This window comes from Neopelma chrysocephalum, unplaced genomic scaffold (genome assembly GCF_003984885.1).
Source record: "Neopelma chrysocephalum unplaced genomic scaffold, ASM398488v2 Primary Assembly neopelma1_248, whole genome shotgun sequence".
NCBI classification, from domain to species: domain Eukaryota; kingdom Metazoa; phylum Chordata; class Aves; order Passeriformes; family Pipridae; genus Neopelma; species Neopelma chrysocephalum.
This window is the reverse complement of record NW_020897910.1, coordinates 15,380-30,409: the sequence shown is the minus strand read 5'-3', so window position 1 is coordinate 30,409 and position 15,030 is coordinate 15,380. Positions and strand designations below refer to the sequence as shown.

At 67.8% G+C, this 15,030-nt stretch overlaps 3 protein-coding genes across 6 annotated transcripts in view; all 3 read right to left on the bottom strand.

Moving 5' to 3' along the window:
* Nucleotides 1-3,962: 3,962 nt before the first annotated feature.
* GBA (glucosylceramidase beta) lies at nucleotides 3,963-6,938 on the bottom strand. The gene is made up of 10 exons (XM_027703661.1): nucleotides 6,602-6,938; nucleotides 6,123-6,314; nucleotides 5,902-6,048; nucleotides 5,668-5,801; nucleotides 5,410-5,582; nucleotides 5,068-5,305; nucleotides 4,726-4,950; nucleotides 4,450-4,613; nucleotides 4,167-4,292; nucleotides 3,963-4,081 (listed from the first exon to the last, which is right to left on the bottom strand). Exons 1-10 carry the CDS (start codon nucleotides 6,666-6,668, stop codon nucleotides 3,979-3,981), a joined length of 1,569 nt encoding a protein of 522 aa, XP_027559462.1. The 5' UTR covers nucleotides 6,669-6,938; the 3' UTR covers nucleotides 3,963-3,978.
* Nucleotides 6,939-7,090: 152 nt separating this feature from the next.
* FAM189B (family with sequence similarity 189 member B) lies at nucleotides 7,091-13,372 on the bottom strand. Of its 4 annotated transcripts, none has more exons than XM_027703658.1 (12): nucleotides 12,445-13,372; nucleotides 11,810-11,866; nucleotides 11,549-11,659; nucleotides 11,260-11,385; nucleotides 11,067-11,174; nucleotides 10,738-10,898; nucleotides 10,541-10,640; nucleotides 10,373-10,457; nucleotides 9,705-10,286; nucleotides 9,418-9,486; nucleotides 8,815-9,077; nucleotides 7,091-8,216 (listed from the first exon to the last, which is right to left on the bottom strand). In XM_027703658.1, the coding sequence occupies exons 1-12, from the start codon at nucleotides 12,661-12,663 to the stop codon at nucleotides 8,046-8,048; spliced, it is 2,052 nt and encodes a 683-aa protein (XP_027559459.1). In that variant the 5' UTR covers nucleotides 12,664-13,372; the 3' UTR covers nucleotides 7,091-8,045. The 4 variants fall into 4 exon arrangements, with proteins under 4 accessions (XP_027559459.1, XP_027559461.1, XP_027559458.1 ...); XM_027703660.1 differs by having other exon boundaries at nucleotides 9,418-9,483; nucleotides 12,445-12,663; XM_027703657.1 differs by having other exon boundaries at nucleotides 9,418-9,483; nucleotides 11,549-11,866.
* A 115-nt stretch (nucleotides 13,373-13,487) lies between these two features.
* The window catches only part of SCAMP3 (secretory carrier membrane protein 3), a 3,621-nt gene continuing 2,078 nt past the window's right edge, over nucleotides 13,488-15,030 (bottom strand). Inside the window, exon 8 of the mRNA XM_027703666.1 lies at nucleotides 13,488-14,778. Coding sequence (XP_027559467.1) covers nucleotides 14,632-14,778 — 147 coding nt within the window. The 3' untranslated portion in view covers nucleotides 13,488-14,631. The remainder of the gene's footprint in view (nucleotides 14,779-15,030) is intronic.

The following is a 15,030-nucleotide window of genomic DNA, read 5'->3' as shown; positions in this document are numbered from 1 at the left end:
GCTGCTCCCGACCTGTGCTGCTGCCAGCCCTCCTCCTCCTCAGCGGCTCCAGCCTTTACAGGGAGCTGCTCCGACACCTCCCTCTACAGCACACCCTCTCCCTCCCCCACAGCTCCTCCTTGCCCTCCTCCCGGCCCGTACCTGCCCTCGGGCCGGGACCACCGCACGCCTCCTCTCCGTGGGGCTGGGGAACACCGGGTCCCCCTCGCCCCCCAGCGCCGTGCCAGGGAGGGACAGCGACACGGCGCCGGCAGCTCTGCCTGAGTGAAGGGCCCCACCAGCACAGGGAGGTGTCGTGGGGGCAGCTCTGGGACCCCTCTGCAATCCCTGAAGGAAGAGCCGATTCCTTTGTTTTGTCAGTCATGGTCTGGACGAGCCCCTGGGAGTCTGGCAGAGCCCAGGGAAAGCTCATGACAGCTGCCTGCCCTGCTGGGAACCTCCAACAGCATCCTGGACCACCCATTTACCCCTGCCCACCACCCCACTGCCCCCACTCTCCCCCAGGAGCTGCTGTGTGTTTGTGCCCAGCCTGGGGAGGGTCCAGGACCCCTGGGTGATGCTGGCAAAATGGCCCAGGGCAGCAGAGGGACCCTGCAGGGGTGGCCACACAGGAGCTGGGGCCATTGCCATTCCCTGCCAAAGGCTTTGGAATTGCTCTCCCCTCCTCAGCGTGCTCTGGGGAAGGTGGCAGCAGTGGCAACAAGTGGGCAACAGCCATGCAAGCAGGGCTGCACTCTGGCCCCTGGCCATGGCAGTTGGACCCACAGAGAGGGACTGGGTTCCCCAACACCAGCCATGCCAGGAGCAGAGCCCAGCTGTGGTGACCAACTGCTCCAGGAGCACTCCTTGCTCCTCTGAGAGGGACCCTCCAGCCCAGGACAGGGTTGAACTGGGCCAGCTCAGCTGGGCACACAGATCCCACCTGATCTGGGTCCCATCACCCAGGATGTGCCTGATCCCATGAACATGTGCCCGTCACTGCAGGGACGACCTCAGTATCTCCCCACAGGGGTGGCGCAGGGGACAGAGAGTGGCCACATCCCAACCACAGCTCCCTGGCACAGCTCCAGTGGCCTGGAGAGTCAATCCTCAGGTCAGAGCTCCCCTCCACAGGGTTAAACTGCTCCGTTAGCTCTCCCTGCCCGGGTGGAGCAGCACTTCATGACTAATTTGCTCCTTTCCTGGCATATCAGATGCAGCTCTGGGGCAAGTCAGTTCATCAGAGTTCCTCCTACCCCCAGCATTGTGCTGCCGTGGGCCCCGCCGTGGTCCCACACCTCCGCTGGGAGCTGAGCCACGGGACACCAGCCCCTGCTGCCACCAGAGCTGGGGCAGATGGGGCCAGGCAGCCCCTGGTTCCATCTCACGGGGCAAACAGGGGCCTTGAACGGGAGCTCCTGACCCAGTCCTACTGTGCTGTGTATCTCCCACCCCCGAGTGTGATTAAGTTGTCACGCGACTGCTACACCCAGGCTAATGAGCCCCAGTTTTAGGGAGGGGTTAATAGGTCCTGTGGCCATCAGCCACCTCCCAGCCTGCTTCCAGCCACCTGGGATGCCCCACTCACCCTTTCCCGTCCTGAGGTCCTGCTCTTCCTGCCCTCCACCCGGCCAGAGACCCCCAGCTGGCTCAGGTCCCTGCAGCTCCTGGAAGCAAAAACACTGCGGAGGCTGCTGGAGCTCATCCTTATCAACATCTGGCTGATAAGAGCGTCCTGCCAAGCAGGAAAAGTGAGACCCAGGGGATGGGCAACGCCTCGCACCACGGAGCGGGACGTGCCGGGCAGCCCCACCAAACCCCCAAAATCCGCTTCTTGTGGCCGCTCCCCACGCACGGGGGGCTGGTGGGGGTCGCAGGGGCCTCGTTGGCATCGCGTGGCCTCTCGTTGGCATCGTGTGGCCGCCCTTTGCAGCGCACAGGTGGGTTCGTTCCGTGCCGGGGTCGAGGATGTGGGCTCAGAGGAGCTGGCGGAGGAGTCGGGGGGTGAATTTTGGTCCCTTGGCCAGGAGGGTGTGGATGGGGACCCTGGGGACACTGAGCTGGGCTGAGTCACCTTTATGGGCATCAGGACACGGTAAACACCGAGGCCAGAGAGCCTCAGTGTGGCATCACGGCAGTTCCTTCCCCGCAGCTCGTTCCCCACAGCGGGACCCCGGCCCGGAACACGGAGGGACACAGACTTTAGGGTGGTCACTGGTGCCAGGCCAGTTCCTGGGGGGCCCCAGCAGCCCCCAGCCACTGTGAGCCCCAAACAAGGCAAGGCTTTGCACAAGAATTAATGAGCCAAGCCCAGCGAGGTCGGAGGACTCGCCCCCGCTCCGTTTATCCCAGAGCTGCTCTGTCCTTCAGCGCAGAGCACAGGGACGAGGGCACATGGACCAGGGTGATTCAGCATCTGGCCACCAGCTGTTAGGACCAGGGCAGGTTAGTAAGAAGAAGGTGAAGGAGCAGCCCTGCACCAGGAGCAGGGTGCTGGGAGCAGGATGTTGGGATTGGGACACTGGGAGTGGGACGCTGGGAATGGGATGCTGGGAGCGGGACACTGGGAGTGGGGCTCGCTCTAGTTATGATCCTGGAGAAATATTTCCCTCTTGTGGACAAACACAAACAGCCTCGGGGCAGGAGCAGGGTGCTCTCCCCAGGACTCCTCCTGGAGTTGCAGGGTCCCAGGGCTCCCACCCTGGGGCAGTGTCGCTGTGGCACCGCGGTGCAGGATGTCCCAGGGTGACTCTGTCACGCACAGACCCCGCCTGGGCCGTGCCCAGCCCACGCAGCATCGGGGCTGTCAGCCCTGACAGCCCCCCCGGGCACATCCCACCCCCGCGGAGGGGGCCTGGCCGCCCTCCTCGCCCTGCAATTGTGACCTCCCTGCCCTAATCCCCTGCTCCCACGCCCTGCCAGCTCCCTCCCTCCTTCCTGGGTGGACCCACTCTCAGCACCCACTCCTGGCCCTGGGCCCACTTGCTCAAGCTGCCCCAGCTCTGTGGTGGGTGCTGAGCCCCTTGGTGGTCCCCCACTCTCCTCTGCCCAGTCCCCACAGGGGCACAGCTCATGCTCCAGGCAGGGTTGCTGCAGCCTGGCCAGCAGCCCTGTCCTGGCAAAGCCCCAGGAGCAGCTTGCAATGCCAGAGGCAGCTGGGACCCTGAGCCCTCCACGCTGCAATGCCTCTGGAACTGGATCTGCCTCCAGCCCTGACCCTGGGGAGCACCCTGGGCTGGGAAAGATGTGATTCACACACCCCCTGGCCTGGCATTGGGTTGTGAGTGGCTCCAGCTTGGCAGGAAAAGCATGGAAAGCTGAACCTTGACTGCAACCCCTGCCCAGACCTTCCATGGGGGGGAGTGGTGTGTCCAGGTGTTTTGTTCCTGTTCCTGCTCCAGGACCCAGAGCACCTGTGTGCCAGGTGAATCCTGAGCCACTTGCCAGGTCCTAAAACCTGTCCCCAAAGGCACCGGAAGAGCACCTGGGCTCTGCCCAGCCCTTGCCAGGCAGCACATGCTTGGAACTGGGAGCAGACTGGGAGCTCCCCCTGGCACAGTGAGCTCCACGGGGAGCTGTGGAGGGGCAAAGCAGCAGGGGGGTGGGCAGGGAGAGGGGCTGCCCCGTGGGGTTCCAAGTGTTCCATGCTGCTCTCCGTCCTCCTCCAGGCTCCATGCCTGGGTGGCACCCAGCCACAGTGCCCAGGAGCAGGGGAGGGACCCGGACATTTCTCTCCCAGCCGCAGACACCGAGGCAGCTTCACCGTTTAATGCCAGAACAGCAGAACACAGCGCTCACAGCCTGTGGGGTCTCCACCCTGAGGGGCACCGGTGCCCCCGGCCCTCCTGCCACACACAGGGCATTCAAAGCCCGGCTCACTCCGGGCGCTCGGCTCCGAGGAATCGCTCCCCCCGCGCGCCCCAGCCCGAGCCCGCGGGCAGCTGGGGCCGCACGTCCAGCCCGGCTGCGTCCGGCACGTCCACGGGCGTCCCGGCCCCGTCACTGCCACTGCCACACGAAGGTCTGGATGGAGTTGGCCGGAGCCACGGCGGAGATGAGGCCGACGGTGTCGGCCAGCCCGAAGGAGATGTCCTGGGGGGAGCTGCGGAGGGGAGAGCAGGGGGGGTCAGAGGTGCAGCACCCACTGGTTGCAGGGCCCACAGCAGGGGCTGGGCTGTGTCACTCACCGGTTCAGGACCACCACCACCACGGCGCCGTCGGGGCGCAGGAAAGCCGTGTACTCCAGCTCTGTCTTCTTGGACTCTTTGGAGGCAACAAGCCCCACGCGCTGGGAGCCCTCGGGAATGAACTTGCTGCACAGACAGAAGCAAGAAGCAACCTCAAGGAGGGAGTCAGGTCCCAGGAGAGCTCCTCTCCCACCAAACCCACCCCACTCTCCTCCTGATGAGCTGCTGCCATGATGGAGCTGAAGACCAGGCAGGTGGATGCATGTCAGGGGCCCCAACCCACCTGAAGTGCCCCATGTGGTAGAACATGGGCTGTTTGTAGAAGATGCCTTCGCTGCTGTCCACGATGATGGGGCTGTCCACATAGTTCTTGACCCAGTTGGGGCCCCCCTCCAGGTCCAGAGCCAGGTTCCAGTCGGTCCAGCCAGTCACAAAGTGGTTCAGGTTCTGCAACAGGACAGCCCAGACATCTGCCCAAGGAGCAGGGTGCTGAGGGGAGAGGGAGCACGCCGGCAGCCCTTCCCAGGGCCCATCACATGCAGTGATGCAGGGGCCTCACCGTCAGGATGCTGTGGCTGTACTGGTTGCCCCGGTCCCAGCAGCCCAGGATCACATCCCGCTCCCAGAAATGGGCTCCAATGGATGCCTCCGTGGCCAGGATGAAGTAGTCAGGGAAGAGCTCATGAGTGGGCAACACTGTGTCCTGTATGGGACCGATGAAGTCCAGGTACCAGTGGATGCCGATGCCGTGGACGTAACGAGCTGCCTCTTCATCCTCCAGCACCTGGCAGGGACAAGAGTTGGTCCTGTGGGGCAGAGCCAGCGCCCCAACCCTTGCCCCTGCAGGCATGGGGGGCTCTGCCCCAGCTCTCTGTGCCAGCCCATCCCTGCCCACGCTCACCACTCTGGCCCAGTGCGGGAGGTGGAGCCGGTTGTCGTCCAGGATGATGAGCTGGACGTGGCGGTGGGAGCTGTTGGCCAGTGCCGGGCCCAGGTCGCGGGCGATGAAGTCCCGCTGCTGCTCGGCCGTGAAGCCCAGGCACTGGAAGGGGTAGTTGTTGATCAGCCCGGCCGTGGGCTCATTCTCTGCTGTCACCGCCCAGAAGGTCAGGTTGTGCTTGGCGTATTCATCCAGGAACCTGGTGTGGAGGGCAGGGGTGAGCCATGAGGGGTCCTCAGTGCCACCACTGTGGCATCACCCCTGAGGTATCACCCCTGTCCCCTCACCCCGGGCGCTCCTCACCGTACGAAGTAGTTGGCCCAGGTCTTGTGGTACTTGCCCCCCGCCTGCCCCTTCAGCGTCCCCTTCCCTATGTAGGACTCGCTGGTCTTCATCCAGGTGGGGGAGGTCCAGGGGCTGGCGTAGAGTGACAGCGGCCGCTTGCTCATGGCCATGGCTCGGTGCAGGACAGGGATCTGCGGGAGGGGGTGGAGGGACTGGCTCAGCTGAGCCCCCTGCGGTCCCCCATCCCATCCCACCCTGCTCCCTCCCACTGCTCGCCTTCAGCTTGGTGTCCTCATCCCGCAGGCTGAAGTGCTTCAGCTCATAGTCATAGGGAACGTCGTCGTAGGTGTAGGCGTGGAGGGAGAAGTCGCAGCTGGCCATGGGGAGCCGGACGAGGTTGTACTCCAGCCCTGCCAGGCACGGGGGTGGCAGTGGGACGTGAGGTCTCCAAAACCTGCCGGCACCCAGGGTCCCTGCCACCATCCTACCTGTCTCCCTGCGTGTTCTCACCTTCCTCAGAGAAGTACGAGCGCAGCAGGTGATCCTGCGCCTTTTCCGGCAGGGAGAGGATGTTGATGGCGGCTGCGTCGGTGACGGAGCCACCAAAACCCTTCACCCTCTGGAACCGCAGTGTCGTGTCCAGGGTAAGGACAACGTCTGCAGGGAGGGGAGCCCAGTGTGACAGTGGGTCACAGCGGGGTCCACCCCATCCCTGCCACCTGCGGCGGTACCTGGGGCGCAGAGTCTGCGCCGAAACCTCCCCTCGCTTCTCTCCAGCCTCTTGCCGGCCTTGCTGCTCTCGTACTTGACGTAGGAGCCGGGGGGTGGCAGGACCAGGGGGTCCAGCGTGTCACAGTACGTGGTGTTGCAGACACAGACCATGGCATCGCGGCCAAAGTACTTGGGGCTGCAGGGCCGGGCGCCTGGGGAGCACGGGAGGGTGATGGGGGCAGCCTCGGGGATGTGTCTCTGCCAGCTCTCCCACCTGCCCCAGGGTGACACCGCTGCCCCCGTGCTCCACATCCCGGCACCTCCCAGTGTCCCCAGACACTTCTGGGCATCCCCGGACGCCGGAAAGCCGCGGGTATTCCCTTTCCTTCCCCCTCCCGCTCCGGTCCACCGGCCACCCCCTATCCACCGGGCATCCCCAGCCCTCCCGGGTACCCCTGTCTCCTCCACCCGCCGGGCACCCCCGGTCCCCCCCGCTCACCTGCGGCCCGGTGCGCGGCCAGCAGCACCATCACCAGCCGCCAGCACAGGGCACCGGCGGCCCGCATGGCCCCGCCGCTCCCGTTGCGCTCGGAGCCGGCCCCGCAGCACCGGGCGCGCCCCCGGCCTCGCCTTTAAGGGCGCCCGGGACGCCCGGGACGCCCGTCCCGCCCACACCCGGGGCGCCGCTGCAGGAGCGGCACCGGCTCTGGGCGGGCCCGGCCCCCCGCCCTTCCCGGCGCCGGTACCGGGACGGCGGAGCTGGGGGGGAACCGCCGGGGAGCGGGGCCGCTCAGCCCCCCCGGGACGCGCGGGTGGTCCCGGACCTGGCCCCGGTGCCGCTCCCCGTGCCCCGCGCTGCCTCCCCCCGCCCCGACGGCACCGGGAAAATCGGGAAAACGGGAAACCGGCACCCCGTGACCGGTCAGCTGATCGCCCGCCCCGCCCCGTCCCGTCCCGCCCGCCCCGTGACACCGGCCCCACGGCCCCGTGGGCGGTGGCGACCACCTTTTATTCGGTCTCTAGCGAGGGGCAGCGGCCGCGGGACCGGCCCCGCAGCGCGGCCCGGGCGCAGCCGGGAGGGGACGGGGGGAACGGGCACGGCCAGCGCGGGGCACCGGGAACGGCACCGGGACCGGCACCGGACGGGGCGGGGCGGCTGGAGAGGAGACAGGCATGGCAGTCCCAGGCTACGGGCACGGCTGGCACAGGGGACCGGGGACCGGGCCAGCACAAGGGACAGGTGAGGGGACAGGCATGGGGTACAGGCACGGCTGGCACAGGGAACTGGGGAACAAGCCAGCATGGCCAGCACAAGAGACAGGGCAGGGGACAGGCACGGCCAGTGCAGGGGACAGGGCAAGGGACAGGCATGGCTGTCCCAGGGCACAGGCACGGCTGGCACAAGGGGATAAGGCAGGAGACAGGCATGGCCAGCACAGGGGACAGACATGGCCATGCCAGGGTACAGGCACGGCTGGCACAGGGGACGGGGTACGGCCGGTGTGTGGGACAGGCACAGCCAGAACGGGGGACAGGGCAGGGGACAGGCATGGCCATCCCGGGGAACAGGCACAGCTGGCACAGGGGATGGGGCAAGGGACAGGCATGGCGCCAGCACAGGGGACAGGGCAGGGAACAGGCATAGCCATCCCAAGAGACAGGCACTGGGGACAGGGCAGAGGACAGGCATAGCCATCCCAAGAGACAGGCACTGGGGACAAGGGAGGGCACAGTCACCGCTGTCTCAGCCTCCCAGCAGACATCCCAGGGGACCAGCCCCTCGCCCCGGCCCTGCCTGGGGAAAGGGCCCAGCAGAGTCCCAGGGGCCACGGCACAGGGCCCAGCCCCACTGGGGCAGAAGAAACGTCCGAGCAATGTCCAGGGCCGGGCCCAGAGCGGGACCCCCCTCTCCAGAGCAGGGGGTCCCCACGGGGGCTGCGCCCTCAGAGCGCGCTCTCCTTGCAGGCCCCGCTGAGGCTCCGGGGGCGGCTGCGCTCCAGCCGGCGCGCGGACAGGAGCCGGCGCAGGGACGAGGTGGAGCTCAGGTCCCCGCAGCTCTGCAGGTGGATTCCTTCGTGGGGCCGCTCCGTGCCCGGCCAGGCGCTCCAGGGAACCTGCAAACCCACGGGGATGGGCTGGAGCCATGGGACTGACACCCCTGCCCGTGGCACCCTCTCGTGCTCAGCCCCCCTCCCCTGAGCTCACAGCCCCCACGCTCCGATTCAGCCGGGCGGCACACGGGGCAGGAGGGCAGAGGTGACAGGGATGGCAGAGGCGGGCATCACACGCCCAAGGTGGCATTTGGGACAGGCTCGTTCCCGTCAGGGCCTCCCGGGCTGTGCAAGGTGTCAAACCTCCCGTAAGCCGAGGTGTCAGAATGCGCCTCTGGGTGCGGTGACTCAGGAGCAAAGACAAAGCCCTTGCGACAGGCACGATTTTCCCACTCCTAGATTTTCCCACTCCTGACTCCAGTGGGGATCAAGGGGAAGGAGCTGCTCCCCAGGAAGGGCTGGGAAAGGGCAGTGCCGTGGGAAGGAGGCTCTGCCTGCAGCCGAAGTGCTGACAGCGTGAGTACGTGGCAGGGGAAGGGGCACCACGGAAGGGAGGCCAGGGTGGAGGTGCTGGTGGGGACCAGAGGGAGCGAGAGGGTGTGGATGGGGGTTCTCTAGGAAGAAGGAGTCACCCCTGTCACCTGCGGCTGCCAGAACCCACCTGTTTGTGCCCGTGGAAGCTGTGCCCAGACACCTCCACCCCGGCTGCCAGGCTGCGCTTGGGTCTCTGCAGGAACCTGGCCACCAGCCCGCGGGTGCCGCGGCAGCCCTTGAGGTCCCCCAGGGAGCGGGTCGTGGTCTTTGACAGCTGCTCTGTCACCTTCTTGCAGGGTGGCAGCTTGGTCTTGCCCACCGAGCCGGCCCGGAGCAGCAGCGGGGAGTCACAGTGGGAACGGCGGAGCAGGCAGGCCTCGGAGCACAGCCCTGTGGGGACACCGCTGTCAGAGCCAGGACACTGCTCCTGAATGACCCATCCCTGTCCTCAGACCCGGGACACTGCCCTGATGGACCTGTCTCCATCCTCAGACCCCGGGACACTGCTCTGACAGACCCATCCCTGTCCCCAGACCCCGGGACACTGCTCATGGCAGACCCGTCCCCACAGCCCCCAGGGTCATGGTGTCTCCCCTTGCCAGCCAGTGGGAGCATTCCCACCACAAGTCTTCATTGTTCCAGCCCCAGCAGGACGAGCCTGATCCCCAAAGGGCTGCAGAAACGCTCCCCCCACCCCTATGTCTATCCCAGTACCTCCCAGTGCCCTGACCTGTATCGGCGGAGGAGTCGGACACGGTGTCCTCCAGTGCTTTGGTATAAAGTACTTCCCTGAAATCTGCTGGGAGCAGAGAGAGCCCTCAGGCTTCGGCAGCTGTGCGGACCCCAAGCAGCACGACCCCTTCCCCAGCACCCTCCCGCTGCCCCCATTCCTCCCCACCCGCCTCAGCCCGGCTCCAATCCCGCGGGGCCGCGGAGAAACGCAGCCAAACCCCGCGGCACATCCCGAGGCCGCCCCGAACAGACCCTGCCACACGCACCTTGGTCATTGCCACCTACCAGCATGGCCGGCCAGAGGGACGCCGGGGTCACTGTGCGACCTCAGCAGCGGGCACGGGGCCAGCCCCGGGGCCGGGGACGAGGGGCACGAGGTCTCGCTGTTGCGCCGGGGGTGGCCCGGGCGCCCGGCGCCGCCGGGGTCCGTGGGGCGGCCGCCGCCCCGCCCCTGCAGCGAGCCCTTGTCCTTGAGCCGCACCTCGGGGAAGCAGGGCCCGGCGCAGCGCGCCAGCCCCGCCAGCCGGTTGCAGCTGTGGGTGACGGCTCCCCCCACCAGGATGCCGTCGTGGCCGGGCTCCGCCGTGGAGCAGGAGTAGGAGCGCTCGCCCCGCGCGCGGGGCTGGGGGGTCTCCTCGAAGGGGCCCTGCAGGCCCAGCGTGGGGCTGCGGGCGTGGTGGCTGCACTGCACGCAGTCCACGCTCAGGCAGTAATCGGCGCGGCTGCGCTGGATGGAGCGGAACAGCACGTAGTCGACGGAGCGCATGGAGCCCTGCAGCTCCAGCAGGCACGAGTCCTCCGAGGGGCTGCTGTCCCCGGGGATGTCCATGATCTCGGACATGATCAGGGAGCCGCTGTCCATGGACACTGCGAGGAGCGGAGGGTCGCCAGTGAAGGGCTGCAGGGAAAGGCCGGTCCCCCCACGGCCCCCTGTGCCCGTGGGGAACACTCACCTTCTCCGCTGAGCACGATGGAGGGGACACGGTCGCAGGTGCAGGCGTGTGAGCCCTCTGTCAGCTGCGAGTCGTACAGGGTGGCCTGTGGGGCAACACGCTCAGGCCTCGGCCGAGCAGGAGCCCACCCTGCCTGGCCTCCCCCGCCCGCAGCCCCCCGGCCCCCACCTGGCTGTCCCCCCGCAGCCCCATCACGGTCTCGTAGGACGGGGGGAAGTCAGTCGGGTAGAGGGGCACAGGGCTGTCCATGGAGCCGTTGTAGGTGATGCTGCAGAGGCAAGAGCAGCAAAGACACGTCTGGTGGGACAAGCCCTGCCTGGGGGCACACAGGCTCCCGTTCCGCCGGCCTCGCCCTCAGGTGGTACCTCTGTGCATCTGTCTCGGAGCTGCAGGTGTACTCGGGGGGGTAGTAGGGGGGTGGTGGCACTGGGGGCACGAACTCCTCGAAGTCCATCATGCTCTGCAGGAAAGTGTCAGGGGGGGACGTGCATTCCAGCGTCACAGAGCTCGAGCGCTGCGGGACCAGCTGCAGGGAGAAGGGAGAGCTGGAACTCCCCTGCCCAGAGATCCAGCAAGGGATGCACATTCTGGGCTTTAATCTGCACACAAACGGGGCCAAGTCCTGTCCTGGCACTCCGGGTTCCCCCCAGCCTGGGAGCACTGCTCCCCAGGCCTGTCTGTTCCCAGGACTCACCACATGGACGATGTCGAGGGAGAAGATCCGGATGCAGCAGACGACAGCAGAGAGTGTGCAGATGACGGTGGAGAAGACGGTCAAGCCACAGACACTGAAGAGGAGGTCCTGGGGAGCAGTGGGGTGAGCTGCAGAGGCCACAGAGCACGGTGGGGTGCACAGCCGCTCCCCTTGTCCCCCCCTGGACCCCCACCTTGAGCGCCACGCGGATGCTCCGGCAGTTGGGGTTGGGGAACATGGTCAGCATCTCGCTCTGTTGGCTGCAGGAGGCGGGCGGGGGCTCCGAGCGGGCCTGGCAGCAGACACACGAGTCCCTCTCCTGGCGACAAGGAACACCATGAGGGACCTCCCGCGAGAGCCATCGGCACGTCCCGCCGCCAGACCCCGGCTCTGCAGCTCCCCCTGTCCCCAAGCCCTGCAGCAAGGGACGAGCTGAGCGCGGAGGCCCGGGGGGCTCTGGGGCTGCCCCCGCTCAGCCTCACCCTCTCGCAGGCCTCCAGGGACTTCACCAGCTGCGCGTTCTGGCAGGACAGGATGGAGCCAGCCAGGCTCAGCATGACGCCCAGCACCGACAGCAGCGTGAAGAAGGCGATCTGCAGCGGGAGGAGAGGGGCTGCCGGCCACGCAGGGCTGCGGAGCAGGGAGCCGACACACACGGCTGCAGGGGCACGAGGGTCTGCTCGGCCTCCCCATCCTGGGCTTCCCCACATGCGGAGGGGGTGTCCCCCCGCCCCGACACCTACCACCAGGGTGAACGGCCGCTTCCACGAGACGATGCCCACGAGCCCGGACAGCGCCAGCTGCAGACGCACAAACCCCGGGGTGAGGGTAGGGAGGGGTCTCTGCCAGGCAATGGGGCCCCGAGCAGCCCCTGCCCACGGGCAGAGCCCTCCCAATCCCTGGGGGGCCCGTAGCCAGCCCAGGAGCAGCAGGGCCGTAGGGGCAGCCGTGGGAGAAGGCAGCTGGGAGAAACTGCTGATTCAGGGCCTGGGGGCTGCGGGCAGCTCCGAACCGAGCAGCGAACCCGGGCCACGATCCGAGCTGCAGGGTCACCGCGGGGGACCCCGGGTCCTGCCCTTCCCCCAGTACACAGCAGGTAGAGCAGAGCCCCCCTCGCTGTCCGGCCCCTGCCCTGTCACCACTGTGCTGCCCCTCCTTGCAAACCTCAACGCGTTCCCCGACAGCCCCTGCTCGGGGGTCCCCATCCCTCACAGAGTCACCCTGGGGGACACCTTGGGATTCTCCCACAATGCACCGCGGCAGCCACGGGCAGAGGGTGGGGGAGCAGCGGGGCTGTCATCCCCTGGGACCGGCGGCAAGCTCGGCCCCCGGGGAGCCGTGCGGCCCCCTCCCCGCACCGCGCCGGGCCCGCACTCACCGAGAAGCCGGCCCAGGACGGGCAGGAGTGCCGGATCTTGGTGGAGGGCGTGATGGTGGCCGCCACCAGGCTGAAGGTGACGATGAGGACGCCCAGGATGGCTTGGATGAGGCCCAGGACCAGCAGGACCTGCAGCCAGGTGCGCTGGAGCCGGAGGTGGGTGAGGCTGCGGGAGCTGCGGCCGGTCAGCGAGCGGCTGGAGTTGGTGGGGGAGGGCATGGCCGCGGCGGGCGGCGGCTCGGGGCCGGCCCCGGAGCCCCGGGGCAACCGGCGGCACCGCGCCAGGACCGCGAGGAGCGGGAGCGGCCGCTCTGCGGGAACGGGCCGGGCTCCACCTTTCGCCTCCCGAAGGATGCTGACGGCGGCTCTTCCCTGCCCCCGCGGGGGGGGTTCGGGCAGCGCCCACGGCCACGCGCGGCCGGAGCCGCCAGAAGCTCCGCGGAGAACAGAACCGGCCTCACCGGGGCCGGCCTAGAGCCGCCGGCCGGAGACAGAGCGCGGCCCCGGGGCCGCCGCCTCCTCCTCCTCCTCCTCACTGACCGTCGGTGGAGCGCCGGGCCCCCGCCGGGGGATCATCCCGCCCCGCGGGGGCCGAGAGCCGCCGCCCGGGACGCGGCCCCCGGGGCAGCGCCAGCAGGCGGGAGCCGCGGTCCGCACCGGAGCATCCTCCGCGGGCGGCGGGCGCACGGCCAGGTCCCGCTGCCGCTACCGGCGGGCGGCTACCGGCGGACTGCCCGTCCCGCGCCCCGCAGCCCCCGGCGGGGTCGCCAGGCCGGCGGGAGGCTACGGGCGAGCATCGCCCCCTCCGCGAGCGCCCGTGGCCGCGGCTGGAAGCGGGTGGCAAAGCGCCGGGAGCTGCGGGGACGGTCCCGCACCCTCCGGCGGCTGCTCGACCGCGCCCGCCCCCGGGGCCGCCCCTGCGCGGCACGACGGGAGCTGTAGTTCGTGTCCCCGCCACCCCGCACCGCCACCGCCGGGAGCTGCGACACCGGCCCCGGCCCCGCCGCTCCCCCCCACCCCGGTCAGCGCAGGGAGGCGGCGGAGGCACAGAGTGAAACTTCATTTATTCCTTAAATAAACCCGGAGGCGGTCGGGGGCAGCACACGGGGGGCAGCGGGGGGGGGCGGGGACCCCCACGGGACCCCCCACCACAGCAGGACGGGGCCGAGCCGCGGGCACCGGCCCCCAGAGCTGAAGGCACGAAGCCTCTCGCCAGCCCCGGAGCTGCAGGGACAAACCGGGAGCGTCCGAGAGGAGATGGGGCGAAGCAGAATGCATGAGACCTGTCCCGGGGACCCCCGGGGACAGAGGGCAGGTAAGGGGAACACAGGCACTGGCTCAGCCCCCGAGGAGGGTGAAGGCCTTGGGTGAAGGCTGCTGGGGGGAACGAGGGGTCACAGTCCCTGGGGTGGGTGAGGAGGGGGGTGGGAGGAGCTGTTCACCCTTCCCTGGAGCCACAGTAACACCAGGGCCGCTCCTCAGCACCCAGCCTGGTTTTGGGGTCCACAGGGGGCACGTGGACTAAAGGTAGAAGCCTCACCAGCAGCATGTGCCCGAGCACTGCCTGTCCCAGCCCTGCTCTCCTCAGCCTGGAGAGAGGGAAAGGACGGGGAAAGGGACAGGACAAAAGGGACAGGACACCCTGGGGACTGCACCGGCCCCATCCCACCGGAGCAAGCCCTGGGGGGAAGAGGGGGATGATGTTCTTGGTAGAGCACGGGGGTCCCGTATCACAGGGAAAGGCAGGCAAAGGGAAGAGCCTCAGGACTGGGCACAACGAGGGGCCCTCCAAGCCCCACAGGTGTCATCACCAGGCAGGGACACAGGAGAGCCCAGGGAAGGCGAGCGACAGTTCCAGTCCCTGTCACACATCTGGAGGAGGCTCGTGCTGGAAGGGAGGGCGATGGCAGAGCCAGGCAGGGCTCAACCTCGGCACCACCCACCCCGCTGAGGGAGAGGGGGACCAGCGCAAACCAGAAACAGCCTCTGTCCGTGAGGGAAAAGGGGGTTCGAGCAGCAGACGATTCAGGCACCAGCACTTCCAAGCTGGGATGAGGCAGCCTCTGAACAGCCGATGCGGGCGCGCGCGCGTGCGGGGGATCCACCGAAAGTGCAACTCGGATTCTCCTCTTCCCCGGGAAGAGCCCCCGCGCGCGCCGGGGAGGCAGGGCCGGCGCCCGCCCGGCTCTACGGCGCGCGGAAGGCGCTGGTGGCGGCGCCGGCGGCGGCGTTGGCTGCGGCCGTGCGCACGGCCTGGTTGGAGAACACCCCGGCCGCGAACTCCTCCTGGGCCTTCTGGAAGCTGGCGCCCGTCCGGCGGTACAGGGAGTGGATCTGGAAGGGTCAGGGGGTCAGGCTGGGGCTCCAGTGACACCCCCCAAACCTGCCCCCCTCCCCCCAAAGCCACCACTTTATCCCTTTAAAGATATGACTTTATCTCTTTAGAGATATTACTTTCTCTCTTTAAAGAGATAAAGTAGCATCTTTGAAGATACTACTTTATTTCTTCAAAGATGCTACTGTATCTCTTTAAATATAGTACTTTCTCTCTCCAAAGACGCTACTTTCTCTCTCCAAAGACGCTAC

What these genes read in the sequence shown, in the direction of transcription:
- GBA (XM_027703661.1), bottom strand. Translation starts at nt 6,668, where the DNA reads ATGCGGGCCGCCGGTGCCCTGTGCTGGCGGCTGGTGATGGTGCTGCTG. An exon ending in GGCCGCGCACCGGGCCGCAG is followed by an intron (nt 6,315 to 6,601) that starts GTGAGCGGGGGG and finishes CGTGCTCCCCAG; the next exon opens with GCGCCCGGCCCTGCAGCCCC. An exon ending in GCGCAGACTCTGCGCCCCAG is followed by an intron (nt 6,049 to 6,122) that starts GTACCGCCGCAG and finishes CCCTCCCTGCAG; the next exon opens with ACGTTGTCCTTACCCTGGAC.
- FAM189B (XM_027703656.1), bottom strand. Translation starts at nt 12,663, where the DNA reads ATGCCCTCCCCCACCAACTCCAGCCGCTCGCTGACCGGCCGCAGCTCC. An exon ending in GCATCCGCGTGGCGCTCAAG is followed by an intron (nt 11,175 to 11,259) that starts GTGGGGGTCCAG and finishes ACTGCTCCCCAG; the next exon opens with GACCTCCTCTTCAGTGTCTG. An exon ending in TCCGAGACAGATGCACAGAG is followed by an intron (nt 10,641 to 10,737) that starts GTACCACCTGAG and finishes TTGCCTCTGCAG; the next exon opens with CATCACCTACAACGGCTCCA.